Source organism: Gekko japonicus, unplaced genomic scaffold (genome assembly GCF_001447785.1).
Source record: "Gekko japonicus isolate JY-2015 unplaced genomic scaffold, Gekko_japonicus_V1.1 scaffold64, whole genome shotgun sequence".
Classification (NCBI taxonomy): domain Eukaryota; kingdom Metazoa; phylum Chordata; class Lepidosauria; order Squamata; family Gekkonidae; genus Gekko; species Gekko japonicus.
This window is the reverse complement of record NW_015170277.1, coordinates 1,700,348-1,725,625: the sequence shown is the minus strand read 5'-3', so window position 1 is coordinate 1,725,625 and position 25,278 is coordinate 1,700,348. Positions and strand designations below refer to the sequence as shown.

General features: G+C 48.4%; 1 protein-coding gene across 1 annotated transcript in view; it reads right to left on the bottom strand.

The window, feature by feature from the left end:
* Positions 1-25,278, bottom strand: part of HIP1R (huntingtin interacting protein 1 related) — a 90,251-nt gene that overhangs the window by 55,482 nt on the left and 9,491 nt on the right. Inside the window, exons 3-8 of the mRNA XM_015417650.1 lie at positions 13,562-13,625; positions 10,165-10,307; positions 7,301-7,357; positions 5,697-5,777; positions 3,081-3,157; positions 1,633-1,694 (exon numbers count right to left, since the gene is read on the bottom strand). Coding sequence (XP_015273136.1) covers positions 1,633-1,694; positions 3,081-3,157; positions 5,697-5,777; positions 7,301-7,357; positions 10,165-10,307; positions 13,562-13,625 — 484 coding nt within the window. The remainder of the gene's footprint in view (positions 1-1,632; positions 1,695-3,080; positions 3,158-5,696; positions 5,778-7,300; positions 7,358-10,164; positions 10,308-13,561; positions 13,626-25,278) is intronic.

Genomic DNA, 25,278 nt, shown 5'->3' with positions numbered 1-25,278 from the left:
AGGAAAAAGGGCTGCCGGCCACCGAATCATAATCCCCCCCCCCCCCCGGCATCCAACCTCACAGGAAACGGTTTTAGGCCGACACAGACCACAGGGCCCAGTAGCTCTGCAAAAACGTCTCAGACCGACAACAGCTCTCCGAGACCTCCGGGGGTGGGGGGTGGGTGGGGCTGCGGCTCAGTGCCAGAGCATCTGCATGGCGTGCAGAAAGTTCCATATTGAATTCCCAGCATCTCTAGCTGAAAGCTCTATACAGTTTGGGATCAAGGTTCCTGAAGTCCATCCTCGGCATACCTGAAGGACCAGCTGCTCCGTTAGGAACTTGCCCAGCCGCCACGGTAATCTTCGGAGGCCCTGTTTCGGCTGCCCCGCCTTCTGAGATTAGGCAGGTGGCAACGTGGGACAGGACCTTCTCGGTCACGGCCCCAAAGTTCTGGAACTCTCTCCCCTGTCCCCTTCCGCCGGCGGGTGAAGACTTTTTTTGTTTCATTCACCTTCCTTCAGTGATCTCTCCTTCCTCACTAATGCTTTGCTGATTATTTTTATGCTTCTTGTTTTAATGATTTGTTTGGCGAGGTTGATTTTAATTGTTGTTAAGATGGTTTTATCGTGCATGTTTTAAATTGCTGCCAGTTTGGTGCAGTGGTTAAGTGTGCGGACTCTAATCTGAGAGAACCGAGTCTGATTCCCCACTCCTCCACTTGCAGCTGCTGGATGACCTCGGGCAAGCCATAGTTCTGTCAGAGCTGTTCTCTCAAGGGCAGTTTCTCTCAGAGCTCTCTCAGGGTGTCTGCTGTGGGGAGGGGAAGGGAAAGGAGTTGGTAAGCCGCTCTGAGACTCCAAGTGAAGGGTGAGTATAAATCCCTCCTCCTCCTGTGGAAACGTGTGGAAACATACAGGGGCAGGGCAGAGGTTCACATTAAGCCAGCAGAGGCCACCAACGGTAAAGCGATTATATAGAGAATTTATCATTTTTTGCCTCTCTCCAGGAGCTTCAAGGGCTGTTTGCTGTTGGAGAATACACACCTACACATGAAGCTGCCTGATCCTGAATCAAACCAGGACTTTTTTCCTGAGGGAATGCATTGGAATGGAGTTCCGGAACCTCTTCGACAAAAGTCTTTTAAAAATGTTTAAAGGTTCATGAGTTTTCAGTATACAGATTGAAAACTTCATTTCCCTCTCAAGAGTTCTGGCACCTCTTTTTCAACAACAACAAAAAAGCCCTGAATCAGACCCTCGGTTCCATCACGGTCAGTATTGTCTACGCAGGCTGACAGCGGATCTTCAGGGTCTCAGGCGGAGGTCTTTCCCATCAGCTGCTTACCGGATCCTTTTAACGGGAGATGCCGGGGACTGAACCTGGGACCTTCTGCGAGATTACCCACTGCCCTCAAAGAAAGAGCCAATCCTGCCTTATCCTGCCCTTTTAACAGTGTCGCCTGCTGATTTCTGCAGATCAAGTCCCTGTTAAAAGCACCAGGGCACACCAGGGTGTTTTCCCCCCCACCAATCAGCTGGCAACTTTAGAGAACATTCAACACACAAAAGAAAAAACTGGAGAGAAGATTAACGGGCTATTACGCTCTGGAAGGAAATTAAAGGAGGCCATGTGGACGGACGGCCACTTACCTGACTCGGCCAGTTTGAGTTCACAATCCAAGTAGTCAAACATCTCCACAGTGAGCTGAAAACTGTTGGGGGAGGAGGACAAATTACTGTGTGGGTAAAGCAAGGTCAGGCCGTCTAATGCAAACACGCCACCGTTGGCTTCCGTTTTCGGCCTGAGCATACGCCCCAGACTTATTTAATTATTTAAAAAGACATTTCTCTCTCAAATCTCTCTGCAGGGCGACTCTCAGGCCGGCTCCCGGCAATAAAAGATGGAAAGTGCACCAATACTTGGAATCAGGGGTCATTTCCTGCGGGAGCGCACAGAAGCGGAGCTCCGGCAGTAAGGAGCCCTGGGGGCGGGCACATGCAACAATCCCCACCCCCTGCTCCCAGCAGCCCCCAGTCGGGCCATGAGGAGCAAGAAGCAGCCAGGTAAGTTGCAGAGCCCCCCCCCCAATCCCGCCTTCAGGTACAAGCTCTCCCTCCTCTGTGAGGGCAGATCTGCACACACACACACCCAATAGCTAGCAATCCAAAACAGTCCAGTGGAGCCTGAGCGGTGGGTGTGGCATTCTGACACACTTCTGGTGATGTCAGGGGGTGTGGCATATGCAAATAAGTTATGCTAATGAGCTCGGAAGTGACGTCATCACGCTGGGCACATCGCCGGGTGACACTCTAGCAATCACCATAGAGTTTTCAGGGTGACTGCTAGAGTACTGCCTGGCGACGTGCCCAGCGTGATGACACCATTTCCATCATCGCGCTGGGCAAGTCGACCCGATCTGGCCACTTTGGGGGTGGGGTTCCCCCCACCGGCCGGATCCGAACCGGCGGATTGGGGGCCGTTTGAGTGGGGGAATCCCTGCCCCCTGGGGGACCTGACAGCCCTAGTTACCAACCTCCAGGTGGCAGCTGGAGATCTCCTGGAATTTCCCTTGAAAACACTCATTCCACTTCTCCTGGAGCAAACGGCTGCTTTGGAAGATGGACTGCGTGCCATTCTGCCTTCCCAAGATCTCTCCTAAGCTCCACCCTCAAGCGTCAGGTGCTTCCAAATCCAGGGTCAGCTTTTTAGTCATGGGACTCAACAGCGAAAGCCGCATTGGCTTTTATTTGTGACGTTTTCAAACCAAACCTTCTGGGATAAGCTCCTGCATTCTTGCACAGACGCTATCAGAATAATCAAATGTTTGGAATTGAATTTTTAAAAATTAGGTTATCTCCAGCTTTTATCCAGAGAAACGTGTTCCGGTTTTCAAAGGTTTGGGGAACACAAACCCGGTCGGATCAGTTTGTTTCAGAGCTTGGCGGTCAAGAAGCGTCTTGGGTCGCTGCCCACAGCTCGCTTAAGGAGGTGCCTTTAGCTGTCGGGACACTCCACGGACACCCAGGGAATAAAGAGGGCCATTATGCATTGTCAAAGATTTCAAGTCCCCAGGGAAGGAGGGGGAGGGGGAACTTACATGTTATTCACATCTGTCCCTGCGGCTTTTTCTAGCACCTCGTCTGTCACCTCGAGGCTGGGGGGAAATTCAGGATGCTTTGGGGAGAAAGGTGACAAAGACGACCCTGTCAGTGCCCATTGTTACATTTGTTTTTTCCCCCAAGCAGATTCCAGCCCAGCCCAAGGAAAACCCACAGACAACGCTATCCATGAAGATGGTTCCAGAGGAGAGCCGTGTTGGTCTGCAACAGAAGAGTTAAATTCGAATCCAGGACCACCGTAGAGACCAACAAGAGTTTCAGGGCATCCACTTTCGAGAGTCAGACCTGCCACTTACACCCTGAAACACTTGCTGGTCTCTATTTTATTATTGCGATTTATACCCCGCCCTCCCTGCGAGCGGGCTCTAAGGCGCTCCTGGATTTGAATGTAAAAGCCATAATGAGCGGCTCTCTTAAACCTACTCTGCTTTGCCTATATCATGTGTCTGGCACACTCACACTGGATTAATTTGTGCATCCACAGCATATTTTTACAGAGCACCCAGCTGGGACGCACCCTGTGGAGTGGACAGTTTTGGGGTCACATGGCCAGGTTGGGAGGATTTACTTGAAGCCCGGAATTGGGTGCTTTCAATCACATTGTCCACCAGGAGAGGGATGTTCACGCAGGTAAGAGGGGAGGGAGATAAGTTAAGACAGATTCCAGCTGGGCAGGAGCAGAGCCAGAGTTACAGGCAGAACATAAGAACAAAATAAGAGTTCTGGATCAGACCAGTGAGGGTCCATCTAGTCCAGCATCCTGTCTCACACAGCGGCCAACCCAGTTATTCTGAATAGCCAACTACAGGGCACAGAGGCCAAAGCCCTCCCCTGATAAGAACATCAGAAAAGCCCTGGTGTATCAGACCAGTAGTATACCTAGTCCAGCACCGTCTCACATAGTGCCCAACCAGTTCCTCTGGACACCCAAGAACAGGACATAGAGGCCGAGGCCTTCTCCTGATAAGAACACCAGAAAAGCCCAGCTGGATCAGAACAGTGAAGGTCCATCTAGTCCAGCCTCCTGTCCCACACAGTGGCCAGCCAGTTCCTCTGGAGGGCCAACAACAGAGCATAGAGGCCGAGGCCTTCTCCTGATAAGAACACCAGAAAAGCCCAGCTGGATCAGAACAGTGAAGGTCCATCTAGTCCAGCCTCCTGTCCCACACAGTGGCCAGCCAGTTCCTCTGGAGGGCCAACAACAGAGCATAGAGGCCGAGGCCTTCCCCTGACGTTGCCTCCTGGCTCTGGGATTCAGGGGATTAGTGCCTCTGAATGTGTGGCTTCCCCTCAGTCACCATGGCTAGTAGCCATCCAGAATACTTAATCATCTTTACTATATGGTCAAGTGACCTCTTTCAGCAAATTCAGTACAGCAAACCGGTTAACCCCAGCACAAACACTATAAATTAACAAACTCAAGTTGAACATCCTTACTGGCCCATCTAACGGGGGTCACTGTAAAGATGACAGGACGATAATGGTGAAATACCTTAAACTCTTTTTTTTAAACTTTATTTATACCTTATAAACTTAATACAATTACGTTACATCAATACAAGATGATATTATATGAAACATATAACACGATAAGATTGATATAATAACTAAATACTATAAAAAACTACAAAACACTACAAACTTCAAAATGAGCATCAATGAAAAGATTATAGGATATAAAAGTATAATATTGTCTATACAATTTTGGCTCTATCAAAGTGCAGTAATGATATAAATATACCTCTTAGGAATAGAGTTTACAGGAACTGAATTATCATTAAATGCTGCCTCTATGAATGGTAACCATTTGGCATAAAACAGAGATTGAGCTTTATAAGTGTTATATGGGGGTGATATAGGGTTGCCAAATTTGGATCGTCTGGGAGCGGGGGGCTCCCGGACAATCCTGGGTGTGTGCGCGCGCGCGTAGCGCGCGCGCAGTGTGCACGTCACCCGGAAGTGACGTCGCACGCTGGGGGCGGGGCCACGCGCGATTCCGGCGCGCCGGGAATCGGGGCTCCGAAACGGGGGATTCCCCGCCCCCCGGCTGCATTTGGCAGCCCTAGGGTGATAAACTCGCTATTTTTTCCACTGTATAAATTTCCCAAATTTGCATAAACCATTGGTGTAAAGTCAGTGTATTGGTACTCTTCCAATTTCTGGCAATTAGTCTTAGCTGCCAGTAACATTAAGGAAATGAGCTCTTTGTGTGTTTTTGGGATTTCCAAGTCGTCCCATAAATCTAGAAGCACCAAAGCAGGTGACAAGGGAAATACCTTAAACTCTTAAAGGTGCTAAATATCATTCTCCTCCTCCCAATAAACTAGACTAACTCCCTTGCAAATCTCCAGGGTCGGTCGCTACGAGAACCCTCTCTAATTGGGGGGGATGAGGAGGTTGGAGCAAAGAGTTGTGGGGACTTTTTTGCCCTACTGGTGCCAGGACACAGCTCCATCTGCCGCTCATACGCAAAGCCCAGGTCTCTCAACCCCCCCGTCCGCCCCCCCCCCCAAAAAAAGGGGAAAACAATAAATCTTGACACAAGCTGTTCAAAAAGAGTTGGAGAGATAAAAGAATTAGATTAGCAAAGTTACCTTGAGGTGGAAGGAGATTTTCGTGAGCAAAAGTTTGGTATAGATGTTGACGAGCTGGCCATAACGGTCGTGCAGGTGGCCCTGACAGGGGAATACAAACAACGCATGCTTTGTTTCGAAAGAAGCTTGAAACAATAATTGGCAGCCCCTGAGACAAATCCGCCCTTTCCATGCACGCCATCTGGCCCCATCATTCCCACTTCTAGAGGGGGGAAAGGTGTGGATATCCGTGGATAGTGGCAAGCCTGTTGGGAAATGCAAACGAAGGCCCTAGACCAGGGGTCCCCAACCTTTCTGAGCCTTGCGGGCGCCTCTGGGATTTTGGTACAGTGTGGTGGGCGCAGACACAAAATGGCTGCCAGATAACGGCGGCCACAGAAGGCAGAGCCAGCCACAAAATGGCTGCCACAGCTTACCTTCTGTCACACAGTGAAGATCCTTGTGCTGCGGAGACAGCTGCTGCCAAAGCAACATTTATTTATTTATTTTGGGGGGGGGTATTTTTTTATGTGTGCATGTGTGTGTGTGTGTGTGTGTGCACCTGGACGTCATGGCAACAGAAGAAGAAGAAGAGGAGAAAGAAGAGAAGGAGGAGGAGATTGGATTTATACCCCGTCCTTCAATACCCAAAGGAGACTCAGACCGGTTTACAATCTCCTTTCCCTTCCTCTCCCCACAACAGACACCCTGTGAGCATTGCTCCCTCTAAGCTGAGTTAGTGTGAGCTAGCTCACAGTTTGTTTAGCCTCCGGCTCACACATTTCTGTCTTCGCTCAGGAAGGGATGGCTCCAGAGTGAACTTAATTTATGCAGTGGCCAAATTGCTCGCTCAAAACTTTAATGCCAGTCGCTCACAAAGTAGAATGTTTGCTCACAAGACTCCACAGCTTAGAGGGAGCGTTGCCTGTGAGGTAGGTGGGGCTGAGAGAGCTCTTTTGAGAACTGCTTGTGAGAGAACAGCTCTGAAAGAACTTGTGACTGACCCAAGGTCGCACCAGCAGCTGCATGTGGAGGAGTGGAGAATCAAACCTGGGTCTCCCAGATTAGAGTCCGTGGTCCTAATCACTACACCAAACTGGCTCTGACTGCGTGTGCCCCTGGAAGTCTTGGTGACCTCTGGTGACTGACCCCTACTGGGGGCCTGGAGGATATTCAGAGAGGTGGCTGAATAAAGCCTGCCCCCGCCTCCCGACTGCTGGTATTCCTTGGAGGTCTTCCATCCAAGTACTTGCCAGCGTCGACCCTGGTTAGCTCTCGAGATGTGACAAGACTGAGCTTCTAAAGTATTTGTGCAGCCAATCCAATGGCCAATCAGAAGCCTTGCTGGGCAAAAGCCCCGCCTGGCCCCACCCATTTTCTAAAAACACTTGGTGGGCGTCAGAAAAGGTGTCGGCACTGGGGGGGGGGTTTTTCCCCTGCCCTAGCCTATCACACCCAGCATTCCTTGCTCAGAGTAGGCAGACCAGAGCTGCTGCTAACCGGACATACGCAACACTCACGCTGCATCCAGGACAATTAGTGTTACTTTTTAAAAAGCTGTTCTAAATCCCTTTTAAACACAGAGGGCCCTGAAAAAAGATGGTGTGGTATACGCCGGAACTTACCCAGAGTTCTCCGGTTTCTCGAATGTTACTCCGATACCTCTGGCAATCTTGAAGGACCTGGGAAATCGGCATGGGAAGAAAATTCAGAAACACGGAGTATTCTGAGGCATGCCACGTCACCAACTCAAGCCAAGCCGTCTGATGGCGTTAAATGGATCCCAGGGGTGATTCCTTTCCCCACCCCTCCAAAGGCCTTCCCCAAGACTAACTGGGCATGCCCCCCCCACTCCTTTAGGGTCACCGGGTCACAATGCCATAGGGACCGAAGCCACAAAGTGGCACAATTCCCATGCCAGGGCTTCAACCAAGCTACCATAGCTTTCCTTCCTGGGCCCGTAATAGAGGAAGAAGAAAAAGAAGAGAAAAAGAGATTGGATTTATACCCCGCCCTTCACTACCCAAAGGAGTCTCAGAGCGGCTTACAAACTCCTTTCCCTTCCCCTCCCCACAACGGGCACCCTGTGAGGTGGGTGGGGCCGAGAGAGCTCTGATAGATACTGCCCTTTTTCAAGAACAGCTCTGACAGTACTACAGCTTGCCCAAGGTCATCCAGCCAGGTGCAAGTGGAGGAGTGGGGAATCAAACCCGGTTCTCCCAGATTAGAGTCCGCGCACTCAACCACTACACCAAACTGGCACTTAACCACTACACCAAAGAAGAGGAAGAGATTGGATTTATACCTTGTCCTTAACTTGGAGTCTCAGAGCAGCTGAGAAACTCCTTTCCCTTCCCCTCCCCACAACAGACACCCTGTGAGGTAGGCGGGGCTGAGAGAGTTTTTTCCAGAACTACGGCTTGCCCAAGGTCATCCAGCCAGGTGCAAGTGGAGGAGTGGGGAATCAAACCTGGTTCTCCCAGATTGGAGTCCGCGCACTCAACCACTACACCAAACTGGCACTTAACCACTACACCAAAGAAGAGGAAGAGATTGGATTTATACCCCGTCCTTAACTCGGAGTCTCAGAGCAGCTGACAATCTCCTTTCCCTTCCCCTCCCCACAACAGACACCCTGTGAGGTAGGCGGGGCTGAGTTTTTCCCAGAACTATGGCTTGCCTAAGGTCATCCAGCAGCTGCAAGTGGAGGAGTGGGGAATCAAACCCGGTTCTCCCAGATTAGAATCCGTGCACTTAACCACTACACCAAACTGGCGTACACGGCCCTCCTGTCACTTGACTCCTTCCACATGCGATTTTGGTCCAGTCCTCCACCTTGAATAAAAGTCGTCACCGTGTATTGTTCATTGGAATCCCTACCTCTGGGTAAAATCCTGCAGATCTGTCCTGCTAGTAGGAAGTACTTCCCTTTGGCAGGAGGAAAAACAGAAGCTGGGGCGCAGACCTGCCCACACATCCCTCCAAAGCTGCTCCAGTTGTTGCCTCCAAAAGTCCCTTCAACCATCATGGCTAACAGCTGGGGACAGATCTCACCTCTGTGAATTTGTCTCTTCCCCTTTTAAAGCCACCTGTGCTAGTGGCCATCACTAAATCCTGTGGCAATGAGTTCTTCCAGTACATCATCTGGAGCAATAGCTTCTTTCAGGCTCCTTTTTGCATTCAGCCTCCCAGTCGCTTAGTTCCCCCACCTCCTGGGGCCTTCTCACAGTTTGCACCCCAACCCTCCGGGGTGAAGCTGAAAGCTCAGCCAAACTGACAACTTCCCCTTCCCTCACAGAGGCTGAGCTGAAAATTGTTTTAACTCCCGAGTTCAAAGTCAACATTTCCCCAGTTATCAGACACCAGGGGCTAAAATGGGGCAGACGGAAGCATCATAACTAGCTGATGACATTCCTTGGAACAGCTCAATTGGAGGACCCACTGGTCCAGTCCACCATGGCCATAATTTTATGCTTACAGAGATCATTTCATATGTGAAATATTCAATACACTAAGAGTCCTGGACAAACTTAAACATGGTTTAGAACAGGGGTGTCGAACTCATTTGTTGTGAGGGCCGGATCTGACATAAATGAGACCTTGTTGGGCCGGGCCATGCTTGTCATAAAATGTAATGCCAGGGAGCGGAGATATAAACTTTATAAAGGACACAAACACAATGGGTTTTTTTTTTACTTAAAATAAAAACTTGCTTAAAACATTAGCACTCCTGCAATATTTTGCTTATTTAACAGTGTCTGATAACTGACACCTCTTGCTCTGAATTATTGCATCAAAATGTCTGTGCTGCTGCAATCTTGAGTATGCCGTTCAGGTGTGTATCTGTAAGCTGCAAACCTACGATGACACAGCAGCAGCAGAACTGGAAGAAGAAGCAGAAGACAGCCAGTTCCACTGCGGGTCTGATAGAAGCCCTCCGGGGGCCTCATCCGGCCCCCAGGCCGCATGTTTGACACCCCTGATCTAGAAGGTTATGCTCAGGGGTTTGTTTTTTTTTGGGGGGGGGAGAGATCCCTGTAGTCTTCTTCACATTTAGTCGCAGTGTACTGGACCTGAGATTTTCACCTGCGAATCTCAACCATCATTTGAAAAGGAAAGCAAGAGGCTATTCCTCAAGACGCATGTGAGGATACTGTCTACTGAAATCTTAGAAGCCCAGAAGGAGCTTAGCATGACTTCCAAGGGGACGGGAGGGGTTTCAATGCCCTGCATGTATCTTTTTGCCCCTAGCAAAATAAGGGTTATGCAAAATAAGCCAATGAAATGCAAATATGCTTAATTTGCATAATTTAATTTGCACAAATGCGAGATTTCCTGCTATACCATCAGGTTATGTTGATGAAGGATTTGGAAGCTTGTTTTGTTTTAAAGAACAGTTTCTTTCCCCTCTTAACACTAACTCAGTATGACGACTTCAGTACATAGTCCCCGTCATCAACACCTTGCATCGATTGGCTAAACAACTTACATTCAGGTGTCCATCCCGGAGGACTTTGTGGAGAACGTGGCAGAACTTCCAGCTGAGAATAGCGCTGCTAGGCAACGGGAGACCAATCGCGTAGGACCAAAAAGTGAATGCTCCTTTCTCATGATGTGTTCCCAGGATAATTCCTTCAGAGAAGTCAAGGAAAAACCTCAATGGCACACACACACAAGGTTTACCTGAATCCATTCTAGTTGCAGGGCACATCATCATAAACACGGGGCTGCTGTCCAAAATGGCAGCAGTGTGTTAAATCCTTCTGTTCCCATTTGTAACATGCAAGCCCATTTTCCTCAGTTTTGAATCTCTAAATAATATAAACAACTAGAACATGAGAAGAGACCTGCTGGACCAGACCAGTGGTCCCTCTAGTCCAGTATCCTGTCTCACACAGTGGCCAACAAGCTCCTCTGGAGGGCCAACAACAGGACACAGAGGCCAAGGCCTTCATAAGAACATCAGACGAGCCCTGCTGGATCAGACCAATGGTCCCTCTAGTCCAGCATCCTGTCTCACACAGTGGCCAACCAGCTCCTCTGGAGGGCCAATATCAGGGAATAGAGGCCAAGGCCTTCATAAGAACATCAGAAGAGCCCAGCTGGACCAGACCAGTGGTCCCTCTAGTCCAGCATCCTGTCTCACACAGTGGCCAACCAGTACCTCTGGAGGGCCAATATCAGGGAATAGAGGCCAAGGCCTTCATAAGAACATCAGAAGAGCCCAGCTGGACCAGACCAGTGGTCCATCTAGTCCACCATCCTGTCTCACACAGTGGCCAACCAGCTCCTCTGGAGGGCCAATATCAGGGAATAGAGGCCAAGGCCTTCATAAGAACATCAGAAGAGCCCAGCTGGACCAGACCAGTGGTCCCTCTAGTCCAGCATCCTGTCTCACACAGTGGCCAACCAGCTCCTCTGGAGGGCCAATATCAGGGAATAGAGGCCAAGGCCTTCATAAGAACATCAGAAGAGCCCAGCTGGACCAGACCAGTGGTCCATCTAGTCCACCATCCTGTCTCACACAGTGGCCAACCAGTACCTCTGGAATGCCAACAACAGGGCACAGAGGCCAAGGTCTTCTTCATGTGATGTTGCCTCCTGGCCCTGTGATTCAGAGGCTTACTGCCTACGAATGTGGAGGTTCTCCTCAGTCACCATGCCTAGTAGCCATTGATAGACTTGTTCTCCATGAATTACACTGAATTTTTCTCTGCCAAAGATGGGGAGTGGGGAAGTGAGGGGAAAACATACACCATAATGATGGCTAATGATTTCTGTCATCTGCAGATCAGTAATTCCAGATCTCCAGGTTCCATCCGGAGTCTGGCCACTCTAACCTTTCCCCTCAGGCAGTTTCTAAGCTACATTAGGAAAACGAGGCTTCAGGGCCTAGCCTGACCTCAATTAAGAGTTGTGTGGCAATAAAAAGGATGAGTGAGCAATATGGCCTTATACTTGTCCTGTGAGCGATAAATGAAGGCACAGACATGGATGGAAATGTGATCACCCAAACTAAGGATCCAAAGAATATTTTCCAGAGGGAGCCCATGATCTCAGATTAAGGCCATGAATTCATTACTACAAAATGAATGTCAACGCAACAGGCAGCTGATACTCATGAGTTTTCCAGCTTGCCTGGGTGTAGCAAGACAGCATGCAATTCTGCCCATAATATGAAGGCTTTTTTTCCCTCTCACCCAAAACATTTATAGGATTACACTGCTTTCCCATACCCAGTTTCTCTTCAAGCCCCACCTTCTGGTTTAACCTTTCAGCCTAGTACCTTCCCAGCTGAAACATCGCGGCATTTGTTAGTGTTTTCTCTACCCCATCAGTACCTAACTCTCAAACTTCAAATTGTAAACTCCTTCAGGGCAGAGATCTAGCGTTCCTCTTTACACTGCTCCATGAAGCACCACGCAGGGCTGGTGTCAGGGTATGGCGTCATCAGGCAACTGCCAAGGGCCTGTCGCCATCTTGGCATAGCTGTGGACACCACCACTGTCTGCCCTCTTGTACTATGCGGCAGTATAGAACTGCCCCCCAAGCAATTGAGCCCCGTCCAAGCCACAAGGAGGAACAGCAGCCACTGGCCCCTCCCTTGTCTATTCTAACAAAAAAAAAATTAAATCAAAAATAAGATCAAAAATATGAACATAGAAAGATAAACATTAACACAGATTATGGTACCAATGTCAACAAGAATATTAAACGTAAAAACATACAGAAGGTATATGCTTTAGCTCACCAGCAAACACCAGTTGTGTAAAATAAATAAAACAGCAGCTATATTAATAAAATACAAAATTCATATATTTCTTAGGTAATTTATACAATTCTTTTCAATGTGATGAAACATACTCAAAAAAGGAGAACCATTTTTCAGCAAAGTCATTTTTCTTTGTAGGTGTTTCCGTCACAATCAACTGAGTCGCTGTGTTGTGTGCAAGAGCTATATCCCAGATTTTGAAAACCCATTGCTTTTGTGTAGGGAGTTTGCTCAGTTTCCAGTTTTGAGCTATCCAGATTTTTGCTGCAATAAGCAATAAAGAGGCTAGCTCAGATTTTTGTTTTGTTAGTGGCAAATCAGGCCAAAAATTAAGTAAAACTTAATTTCACTTGTCTATTCTGCCTTGTCTATTCTTCTTGCTCACGGCCACTTCTTGCTCTCAGCCACTTATACAGTCTCCCATACCCCGCTTTATCCTCAGAACAACCCTGTAAGGTGACTGGCCCAAGGTCACCTGCTCAGCTTTGTGGAACAGTGGACCGACACAGTATCTCACAAACTATAGCAGAGCAGAGATTTAGACTCAGGTCTCTCGAATCCTAAAGGCCGCGGTGGCTCAGAATTTAAGATGCTGAGCTGCAGACTGGAAGGTTGGTAGTTCGGCAGTTCGAGACCCGAGTGCTGCATGACGGAGTGAGCTCCTATCTCTGATCCCAGCTCCTGCCAACCTAGCCGTTCAAAAGCAAGACATTGCAAGTAGATCAATAGGTACCACTTTGGTGGGAAGGTAACAGTGTTCTGTGCACGTCGGCGTCTAGTCATGCCAGCCACACGACCACGGAAATGTCTTCGGACAGTGCTGGCTCTCTGGCTTGGAAACGGAGATGAGCACCGCTCCCTAGAGTCAGATTCGACCGGCTTTCGAGCAAGGGAAACCTTTACCTTTACCTTTTACTCTCGAATCCTAGCACAACAATAAAAACAGCACATGTTCACTTAATGTTGGATATGGCACTGCCGCTGCATGCTGGATTTTCCTGTGCTGACAAGACAATCCAGGAGGTGAATGCTTGATTGAGTGTAATGATAGCACAGTATTGATTTGGTGATGCTTGGGTCCAACCTAAGAGAAAGGGCACTGGGAAAAGGATACTGCGGGCGTGTTTCTCTTTCACTGGAGCTTCCTGCGTGTTGATGGCTTTGCTGATGCTCATTGCCTGGGAGGGGAAAAAAGAAAAGGTAGATATGAAACAGGGTGGTGACACACTCTTTGCACATCCACCTCTACCCTACAGTCATCTGCATGTGAAACGCCATGGCCCAAACCCACAAGACTGGTGGAATCTAACAGGGTTTCCTACGTTCAACAATGAAAATCGCATCTGAACACGGGAAAAACTTCCAGGAGTTCCACAAATACATCCCTGTAATGCAAAAGTCCCATCAATATGGTATTGTATGCAGGGGTCATTTCGCAGAAAAAGAGGTGCAGGAGCCCACTAGCACGACTCATTGACATAATGTATTTGCATATGACACACACCCTGACATCACCGGAACTGTGTCAGAAGGCAACACCCACTGCTCAGGCTCCACTGGACTGTGCAGATCTGTCCTCGCAGAGGAGGGAGAGCTTGTACCTGAATAAAACTTGGCCTTAAAGGTGCCACTGGACTGTTTTGAATTGCTAGCTATGGGGGATGGGGGGGGGGAACACGCCGATCTACCCTCACAGAGGAGGGAGAGCTTGTACCTGAAGGCGGGCCGGGGGAGGGGCTCTGCAACTTACCTGGCTGCTTCTTGCTCCTCGTGGCCCGACTGAGGGCTGCTGGGAGCAGGGGGCGGGGCTTGTTGCATGTGCCCGCCCCCTGGCCTCCCTACTGCAGGAGCTCCGCTCCTGTGCGCTCCCGCAGGAAATGACCCCTGATTGTATGGTATTTTATTATGGTTTTAGCCTAATTTAATTCTCTGTTGTTCTTATCTTGTTGTAAACCTCCCTGAGCCCTGCTCACAGGGAAGGGCGGTCAAAACGTCTACATAAATAAATAGATAACTATACAATAGGGTTGCTAACCTCCTGGAAGCAACTGGAGATCTCCCACTATGACGACTGATCTCCAGGTGACAGAGATCTGTTCGCCTGGAGAAAATGGCCGCTTGGGAAGCCCCTCCCGAAGCCCCTCCCCTCCCCAAACTCCGCCCTCCTCAGGCTCCACCCCCAAAATCTCTACCTATTTCCCAACACAGAGCTGGCAGTGAGTTAGTGTGAGCCAGCTAACAGTTTTATAGCCTCACACATTTTTGTCCTAGCTCGGAAAGGATGGCTCCAGAGCAAACTAATTTATGCAGCAGCCAAATCGCTCGCTCCCAACTTTAATGCCAGTAGCTCACAAAGTAGAATGTTCGCTCACAAGACTCCACAGCTTAGAGGGAGCCACTGGCTGGCACCTCAAACATTCAGACCGCCAGGCTTAGCAGTCATCAAAGTTTCCTGTTTTTAGGGTAGTCAAAATTTGTGTGTCAGAACTCCCTGAACGTCTTACCGATGGAAACCTTTCAAGCCCAAAGCATTGTTCGTAAGATTCAAATAGTTATGCTAGCTCAGCAGGTACAGTTCTGGATCCCACAATAAGAATCCCCTGGACGGAAAGCACTTTTCGCTAGACTCAGAAAGGACATCCTGTTCAAAATCGTTTCATAAGAAACAATAATGCCTCAGCGCAACACCTGGGAAGGAAAAGACAAATGTTCGTTTCTCCGTCCTGCCCTGGCAGAGGAGAAGGCTGTGCCACATCACATCTGAAAACCAACCAGAAACATTTGGAAGAGGAGTCTAAAAGCATGGCTTCATCACCTGCCAGGCATGCTTCAGAGAGCTGGTTACTGTTTATCAGGGGTCATTTCCTGCAGGAGCGCACAGGAGCGGAGCTCTGGCAGTAAAGAGCCCAGGGGGCGGGCACATGCAACAAGCCACACCCCCTGCTCCCAGCAGCCCTCAGTCAGAGCAAGAAGCAGCCAGGTAAGTTGCAGAGCCCCCCCCCCAAAAAAAAACAGTCCAGTGGCACCTTTAAGACCAAGTTTTATTCCGGTACAAGCTCTCCCTCCTCTGCGAGGACAGATCGGCACATCCCCCCCCCCCAATAGCTAGCAATCCAAAACAGTCCAATGGAGCCTGAGCGGTGGGTGTTGCCTTCTGACACACTTCCGGTGATGTCAGGGGGTGTCGCACATGGAAATAAGTTATGCTAATGCGTTATGCTAATGAGCTCCTGCACCTCTTTTTCTACAAAATGACCCCTGATTACAACACCAGTAAATAGGGCAAAACACTAAAGGTCATAAAGGAATACAACCAGTTTGATTCCCCACTCCTCCACTCGCACCTGACTGGATGACCTTGGCCAAGCCATAGTTCTGTCAGAGCTGTTCTTGAAAAAGAGCAGCTTCTGTCAGAGCTCTCTCAGCCCCACCTACCGCACAGGGTGTCTGTTGTGGGGAGGGGAGGGGAAGGGAAAGGAGTTTGTAAGCGGCTCTGAGACTCCTCTGGGTAGTGAAGGGCGGGGTATAAATCCAATTTCTTCTTCTTCTCTTCTTCTTCTAGTTATGTACTTATCCAAATGTTCTTCAGAAACAGGAACTTAACTGATTTGTGTCTGAACAGCATTAGGGCCTCCTGTGCCACTTCCGAAATCTAGGTGCCACCACTGAGAAGGCCCCGTCTCACACTGCGGCCAGACACCGACATGGGAAATACAGAGCAAGGTGAAAAGGGTTCTCTTAGAGATGCTCTTGGATTTTGTGCCAGATACAATATCCTGCTTCAACACCGTACCACTGCTGAACAGACACAGCCTTGCTGTCCCCTGAACCAGGGATAACCATGTTCCATGCCTTACCAACTGGAAACCAGACCTTCCTCAATTCCACTTCTCAACCGCCCATCCTCTCCCAACCTAACATTAACCACAGCTGGGAGACAATCAAAATCCGGGGCTCCCTCATCTTACTCTCCCGCACGGCTGTCTTCAAGACGCAGGATCCTGTTTTCGGCAGACTATAGGGCTTTTCACACTACGCTGAGCAAAACGAGAGGCAACTGTAGCAATCTTAAAACATTCATGAATGAAGGACACACCAGGAGTAATGGATACGGCGCATTTCTCTCCAAGACCAGCTTAACCTCAAAACCTAGGGTCAGTGTGCTAGGGCCAGCTAGACTCCATGCTTAAAAAGTGAACATTCGACACCGATGTAATCCTGATACTATGACCCATATATGTTACTTCTGTCTGGCTAGAGGCTCGTCGGACCGGCTGTTCCGCTGTTTTGTGCGTTGATCCCGCACATTTTTGTCCCCCGCTCTTTGGAAAATATTTTTGAAGGAAAAGCGCAATCCAAGCCTCCCCGTGCTGATGATCATCGCCGACAAGTTATTGCCTCTGCAGACGCCCCGTTGTGGACAGGACTGGGCAAAAGGGGCGCTCATTCATTCCTTCCGTGCCTGACCTCATTTCATACAGAAGTCCATTGTGGTGTCAATTCATTTAGATTCCGAGAGCCAGTCCCGCAGCTGAACTCTATCAATGAGCGAAGGCGTCTCTTTTCAGAGTGATATACGATCAATTGTCCCCCTCGCCTCCCTCGGCAAGACAGCCACATGCAAAGAAGAAAATATATATCATTACTGGACTCCAAGGCATTCCGTCGTCCTGGATTAGCTGTGGCAGGCTGCTTGGGGAAAAGCGAGCATTTTCCTTCTCTATCCGCTCCTACAGAGAGAGAAATCCATTTCTCTCTGGCAGAGATTGAGCAACGTTTACAGAAAAACCTCACGTCAGTCCTGACCCTCAAATGCATTCAACACTTGACTGCAAAATTTCAAAGGTGCTATGCAATTCCCTGTCACGAGGGACACTGGAGTTCAAGTAGTTTCAAAGGACAGCCATTTTGGTCTGCGGTCGCACCTTAGAAACCAACAAGAGTCAGGGGTTTCAGGAGGAAGGAACTCAAAGCACAGAACTGCCGGGCACAAAACACAGGAGAGCCGCGCCCGAGCAAGGCCAGGAACCTCATCTGCCATTTTGGGCCTGGAACAGATTGCTGAGACAATTTTAGGTACATACATATTTAAGAGTCAGTAAGTCATAACCAACTTAGGGCGACCCCAGCAAGGGGCCTTCAAGGCAAGCGAGAAGCAGAGGTGGTTTGCCATTGCCTTCCTCTGCAGAGTCTTCCTTGGTGGTCTCCCATGCAAGTATGACATGTAGGGAACTTCCAGATCATTGTATGTACATAAATGTCGTCAAGTTGCAACTGACTTCTGGCAACCCCATCAAAGGGGCTTTCAGGGCAAGTGAGAAGCAGAGGTGGTTTGCCCTGGCCTTCCTCTGCGGAGTCTTCCTTGGTGGTCTCCCGTCCAAGAAACAACCCTGTTTACAGTGACCCCAGCCAGGGGCTTTCAGGGCAAGTGAGAAGCAGAGGTGGTTTGCCCTGGCCTTCCTCCTTCGGGGGGTCTCCCATCCAAGTCCTGAGCCTCCTTAGCTTCCAAGAAGTCATGGGCAATGTTCCCTCTAAGCTGTGGAGTCTTGTGTGCAAAACGTCTACTTTGTGAGCAACTGGCATTAAAGCTGAGAGCCAGCGATCTGGCTACTGCATAAATTAGTTTGCTCTGGAGCCGTCCTTCCTGAGCTAAGACAAAAATCTGTGAGCTGGAGGCTAAAAAACTGTGAGCTCGCTCACACTAACTCAGCTTAGAGGGAACACTGGTCATGAGGCCAGAATTTCTCAGGCCACCTTCCCTCCAAAGGGAATTTTAGTAGTTGCTTATTGGCATGATAAGGTGTCCCTTCTTGTTTGTAAATGTTTGATCTCTTATCTTCCTCATATCTCATTACTGGGTACTTTGAAGCATAATTGGAAGACGGAAAGTGAGCATAAAAGCATGACAAGAGATACGAAGTATGAAATCAATAAACCAGAACGTCCTTAAGAATTCGGGACCGGGGAGGCCGGTTTGAGTCACTGCATGAACACGCTCAACTGCAGACCCCCTTTTCCTATTGTGTCACGCAAATATACAAGGCAGAAAATAGCCTTCCCGGTTAACCTCAGTCAACACAATGAAAAGAACAAAATGGTATTATTGCAGCTGCCGATCAAGATACAAGGACGCTCCCCGCCCACCCGGAGAGTTAGGGCAAAGTGTACAGGTCACTCCAAACCAGCTGGTTGAGACTTTGATCGCTGGAACCCTATCATTTGGGTGTCATTTTAAATATAAATTCACTTTAGGAATTCTCACGGCTCACGTGGCGTTGCAAACAGGATGCGCTGGTGTCCTTGCATCCTCTGGGCTTGCAAGGCCGACAGGCATGGGAAACCTGTGGCCACACAGAGATGCGCTTAGCCGAGCAACGGCAAATTAGCAGGTGTATGAACTTGCCAGACAGCAAGAAGTCACACCCTCTGTGGGATTTTGTTTTTTTAAATGGCAGTGGTAGAAAGAGCCATCAAGTCAAACCTGACTTACGGCAACATCTGTAGGACTTTTTCAGAGGGAGTTTGCCATTGCCTGCCTCTTTGGAGCAACCCTAGACCAGGGGTGTCAAACAATTGGCCCGGGGGCCGGATGAGGCCCCCGGTGGGCTTCTATCAGGCCCACAGTGGAACTGGCTGTCTTCTGCTTCTTATTCCAGTTCTGCTGCTGCTGCTGCGTCATCGTAGGTTTGCAGCTTACAGATACACACCTGAACACCATACTCAAGATTGCAACAGCACAGACATTTTGATGCAACAATTCAGAGCAAGAGGTGTCAGCTATCAGACACTGTTAAATAAACAAAATATTGCAAGGGTGCTAATGTTTTAAGCATGTTTTTATTTTAAGTTTAAAAAAATCCCTTTTTGATTGTGTCCTTGATAACGTTTATATCTCCGCTACCTGGCATTACATTTTATGACACGCATGGCCCGGCCCAACAAGGTCTTTTATGTCAGATCCGGCCCTCATAACAAATGAGTTCGACACCCCAGCCCTAGACTTTCTTGGTGGTCTCCCATCCAAGTACTAACTAGGGGCGAGCCTGCTTAGTTTCTGAAATCTAATCTATGCCTTCACACACACATACCCAAAAAGGGGGGGAGGGAAATATGGTTGAAAATTATATCTAATTTTGGCAGTGCATTTCCTCATGGTGCACATGTATACATCAACCAGCAATCATATTTTTAATGTGTGAGCATAAATTTACAACCATACATTTTTAATGTGTGAGCATTAAAATCATGGCACAAGGGGGTTGGGGGCTATCCAGTGTTTTGCATGGAGTGTCACATGTATGACTATCTGCCCACTGGGCAGAAGTCTTGGGTGTGTCCTCGGTGCAAGGAGCTCCTGGTTCTCAGGGAACGTGTGTGCTCCCTTGAGGCCAAGGTGGCTGACCTGGAGAAGCAGAGACAGTCAGCTAGGCACACAGAAAAGACTCTCGGGGACTTGTTAGCTTCGTCCCACTCTGGATCTGGCAGCCCCGCTGCTGTCAGGGAGCATGAGGGTCTAGGGGAAACAGGGCACCATGCTGAGGATAAGGGGAATGTGCCCTCAGAAGGGACCTCTTCCCCAGCTGGTGAGCGGCTCTCCTTTTGCACCAAGGAACCATCCCTGAGCAGGGTGGGAGGGGGGCTCTTGGTAGTGGGTGATTCGATCCTTAGGCAGGTAGACAGCTGGGTGGCGAACCCGCGTACTGACCGTATGGTGACTTGCCTGCCTGGTGCGAAGGTAGCGGACATTACGCGTGTTTTAGATAGGCTGGTAGATAGTGCTGGGGAGGAGCCAGTGGTCGTGGTGCATGTCGGCACCAACGATGTGGGGAAATGCAGTCGTGAGGTCCTGGAGGAGAAATTTAGGCTGCTGGGCAGGAAACTTAGGTCCAGGACCTCCAAGGTAGCCTTCTCAGAAGTGTTACCTGTTCCACGCGCAGGGCCGGAGAGACAGGCAGAGATCAGGAGTCTCAATGCGTGGATGAGACGATGGTGTAGGGGGGAAGGGTTCAGGTTTGTTAGGCACTGGGATACTTTTTGGAACAAGAGGGAGCTGTACAGGCGAGACGGTCTCCACTTGTCCCGAGAAGGAACCAGGCTGCTGGCACTTAAAATCAAAAAGGTGGCAGAGCAGCTTTTAAACTGAATATTGGGGGAAAGCCGACAGGAGATGAAAAGTCTCTGGTTCGGGTTGGCTCATCTGAGAGAGGTGAGGGGGTACCGGTTGCTTTTCTACAGGGAGGTGGATTGAAATTGTCCACAGAGGCCATGGCTGGTGACATGGACTGCCGGACAACGACTCGAGATAGCAAGAGGAAGGATGCAGGCTTAACTTGTAAGGGAAATTACAGCTGTTTCTATACAAATGCTAGAAGTGTCCGAGGTAAAATCGGGGAGTTGGAGTGCTTGGTGTCGGAGGGAAAAATAGACATTGTGGGTATTTCTGAAACTTGGTGGGATGAGGAAAATCAGTGGGACACAGTGATTCCCGGTTATATATTATATCGGAAGGATAGGGGGGGAAGGGTTGGAGGTGGGGTAGCTCTGTATGTCAGAGAGGGTATAAAGTCTAGAAAGATTGAGAGGCTAAGTGAATTGGATTCGCTTCTGGAAGTTCTATGGGTTGAAATAGGGGGGCCAAAAGGAAACTTAACACTGGGAGTTTGTTATCGCCCACCAGATCAAAAGATAGAGGAGGATTATAAAATGATGAATGCCTTAAAGATAGCAACTAGACAAAAACACTGTGTAATAATAGGTGATTTTAACTACCCACACATTGATTGGGTCAATATGTGTTCTAGTCGGGAAAAAGAGATTGAGTTTCTAGACACTCTAAATGACTGTGCTATGGAGCAGATGGTCACGGAACCTACCAGGGGAGAGGCGATCCTTGATTTGGTCCTAAGTAACACTCAAGACCTGGTGAGAGATGTAAAAGTGATTGCACCGCTTGGAAACAGTGATCATAATGTTGTTGAGTTCATCATTTGTACAAATAGAGAATTGGCCAAAAAGACTCACACAACCATTTTTAACTTTAAAAGGGGTAATTTCTCTGATATGAGGGGACACGTGGGGAGGAAACTGAAAGGAAAAGTAGAAAGGGTCAAAACAATTGGGGAAGCTTGGGATCTATTTAAAACTACGATCCTAGAAGCTCAAAAAATATATATTCCGCAGGTTAGGAAAGGCACAAACAGGTATAGGAAAAAGCCTGCATGGTTAACAAACAGAGTAATGGAGGCTGTAAAAAGTAAAAAGAATTCCTTTAAGCAGTGGAAAGCTAGTCACAGTGAGGCTGATAAAACGGAACACAGGCTATGGCAAATAAAATGCAAGTCTGAGGTCAGGCAGGCAAAAAGGGAATATGAGGAGCATATAGCAAAAAACGTAAAAACCAACAATAAAACTTTCTTCAAATACATTAGAAACAGGAAACCAGCCAGGGAGGCAGTGGGGCCCTTGGACGACCAAGGGGTAAAAGGAGTATTGAAGGATGATAGGGAAATGGCTGAGAAGCTAAATGCATTTTTTGCCTCCGTCTTCACTGTGGAAGATGAGAAGTGCTTGCCCACTCCAGAACCACTGATTTCAGGAGGGGTGTTGGAAGACCTGAGTCAGATTGAGGTGATGAGAGAGGAGGTCCTAAAACTGATAGACAACTTAAAAACTGAAAAATCACCAGGCCCAGATGGCATACATCCGAGAGTTCTGAAAGAACTCAAATGTGAACTTGTAGATCTCCTGACAAAGATATGTAATCTTTCCTTAAAATCTGCCTCCATTCCTGAGGATTGGAAGGTAGCTAATGTCACTCCCATCTTTAAAAAGGGTTCCAGAGGAGATCCGGGAAATTACAGGCCAGTCAGTCTGACGTCGATACCGGGTAAATTGGTGGAAACCATTATTAAGGAAAGAATTAGTAGGCACATAGATGAACAAAACCTATTGAGGCAGACTCAGCACGGTTTCTGTAAGGGAAGATCTTGTCTCACTAACCTGTTAGTGTTCTTTGAGGGGGTGAACAAACATGTGGACAAGGGGGATCCAATAGATATTATTTACCTTGACTTCCAGAAAGCTTTTGATAAAGTTCCTCATCAAAGGCTCCTAAGTAAGCTCAAAAATCATGGGATAGAAGGACAAGTCCTTTTATGGATCAAAAACTGGCTAGTTCATAGAAAACAGAGAGTGAGTGTAGGTGGGCAATTTTCTCAGTGGAGGGTGGTAAGCAGTGGGGTACCGCAGGGATCAGTACTTGGTCCACTGCTTTTTAACTTGTTCATTAATGATTTGGAGATGGGAGTAAGCAGTGAAGTGGCTAAATTTGCGGATGATACAAAGTTGTTCAGGGTGGTGAAAACCAGTGAGGATTGTGAGGCACTCCAAGGGGATCTGTCAAGGATGGGCGAGTGGGCGTCAACATGGCAAATGGGGTTCAATGTGGCCAAGTGCAAGGTGATGCACATTGGAGCCAAAAATCCTAAATATAAATACACATTGATGGGGTCTGAACTGGCAGAGACTGATCAAGAGAGAGATCTTGGAGTTGTAGTGGATAACTCACTGAAAATGTCGAGACAGTGTGTGACTGCAATAAAGAAGGCCAATGCTATGCTGGGGATTATTAGGAAGGGTATTGAAAACAGATCAGCCAATATAATAATGCCCCTATATAAATCAATGGTGAGACCTCATTTGGAATACTGTGTGCAGTTCTGGGCACCACACCTTAAAAAGGATATTATAGCTTTGGAAAAAGTGCAGAAAAGGGCAACTCGAATGATAAAAGGGTTGGAACACTTTCCCTATGAGGAAAGGTTAAAGCGCTTAGGGCTCTTTAGCTTGGAGAAAAGACGACTGAGGGGTGACATGATCGAGGTTTATAAGATTATGCATGGGAAAGAGCAGGTAAAGAAAGAGGTACTTTTCTCCCTTTCTCACAATACAAGAACTCGTGGGCACTCCATGAAACTGCAGAGCGGTCGGGTTAGAACGGATAAAAGGAAGTACTTCTTCACCCAAAGAGTGATTAACACATGGAATTCACTGCCACAGGAAGTGGTGGGTGCTACAAGCATGGACGGCTTCAAAAGGGAATTAGATAAGCATATGGAGCAGAGGTCCATCAGTGGCTATTAGCCACAAGGTATAGGTAGGGGCTCTGGGGCAAGTGATGCTCTGTCTTCTTGGTGCTTGGGGGGGGGGTCAACAGTGGGAGGGCTTCTAATGTCCTGGCCCCACTGCTGGACCTCCTGATGGCACTGGTATTTCTGGCCACTGTGTGACACAGAGTGTTGGACTGGATGGGCCTTTGGCCTGATCCAACATTGGCGTCTCTTATGTTCTTATGTTCTTATGTTCTTAAGATCCAGGATCTTAATAATGTCACCATTTGGACACACGGAATAATACATGAATTGATCAACACCTGGTTTGGCTTAGTGTAGTCAATACTTGTTCTTGGTGTGTAAGACGAAGAGGAGATGGGATTTATACCCCACCCTTCACTACCCAAAGGAGTCTCAGAGCGGCTTACAGTCTTCTTTCCCTTCACACAACAGACAACCTGTGAGGTAGGTGGGGCTGAGAGAGTTCTTCCGAGGACTGCTCATGAGAGAACAGCTCTGAAAGAACTTGTGAGTGACCCAAGGTCACACCAGCAGCTGCACGTATTTTCAGCCACAGAGTCAAAATGTGTTTGGCCTTGTTCACTGTGACTGTGGGTCTTGTTTATATATCATCAACTTGGGGATATTCATATGTATTATATATTGTACACTGAGGACTACTTAGTCCAATTAACTTCAGGTTAAATTCAAGGCCTATGTTTTAAAATTTCTACTTGGGGGGGGGTATGTGTTTGTGACCGCAGACTGTGACAGCAGTCATGAAATTAAAAGATGCCTGCACCTTGGGAGGAAAGTGATGGCGAACCTAAACAGCATGATAAAAAGTAGAGACATCACCCTGCCAACAAAAGTCTGCATGGTCAAAGCAATGGTATTCCCAGTAGTCATGTATGGCTGCGAGAGTTGGACTATAAGGAAGGCCGAGCGCCGAAGAATAGATTCTTTTGAACTATGGTGCTGGAGTAGACTCTTGAGAGTCCCTTGGACTGCAAGAAGATCAAATCAGTCAATCCGAAAAGAAATCAACCCTGACTGTTCCCTGGAAGGCCAGATACTGAAGCTGCAGCTCAAATACTTTGGCCACCAAATGAGAAGGGAGCACTCCCTGGAGAAGACCCTGATGCTGGGAAAGATTGAAGGTCAAAGAAGACGGGGACGGCAGAGGACGAGATGGTTAGACAGTGTCATAGATGCAACGAACATGAAGTTGAGCAAACTTCAGAGGACGGCGGAAGACCGGAAGGCCTGGCGGGAGCTGGTCCATGGGGTCGCAAAGAGTCGGATTCGACTGTGCGACTGAACAACAACAACAACAACAAAATGTGTTTGTGTATATCTAGAAGTCATGGTTGACTTCTGGTGAACCCTAGTGGGGCTTGGGCACTTCAGAGAGATGGCTTGCTGTTTCCTTCCTCTGTGTCACAGCCCTGGTATTCCTTGGAGGTCTTCCACCCAAGTGCTTAGCTTTCAAGATCTGATGAGATCAGGCTAGCCTGGGCTATCCAGGTCAGGCCTAAATTTGTATTTTGAGTGTAAGGTAAAGGTAGAGATTTCCCTTGCACGAAAGCCAGTCGAATCCGACTCTAGGGGTGCGGTGCTCATCTCCATTTCCAAGCCGAAGAGCCAGCGCTGTCCAAAGACGTTCCCATGGTCATGTGGCCGGAATGACTACACGCCAAGGCACACGAAATGCTGTTAC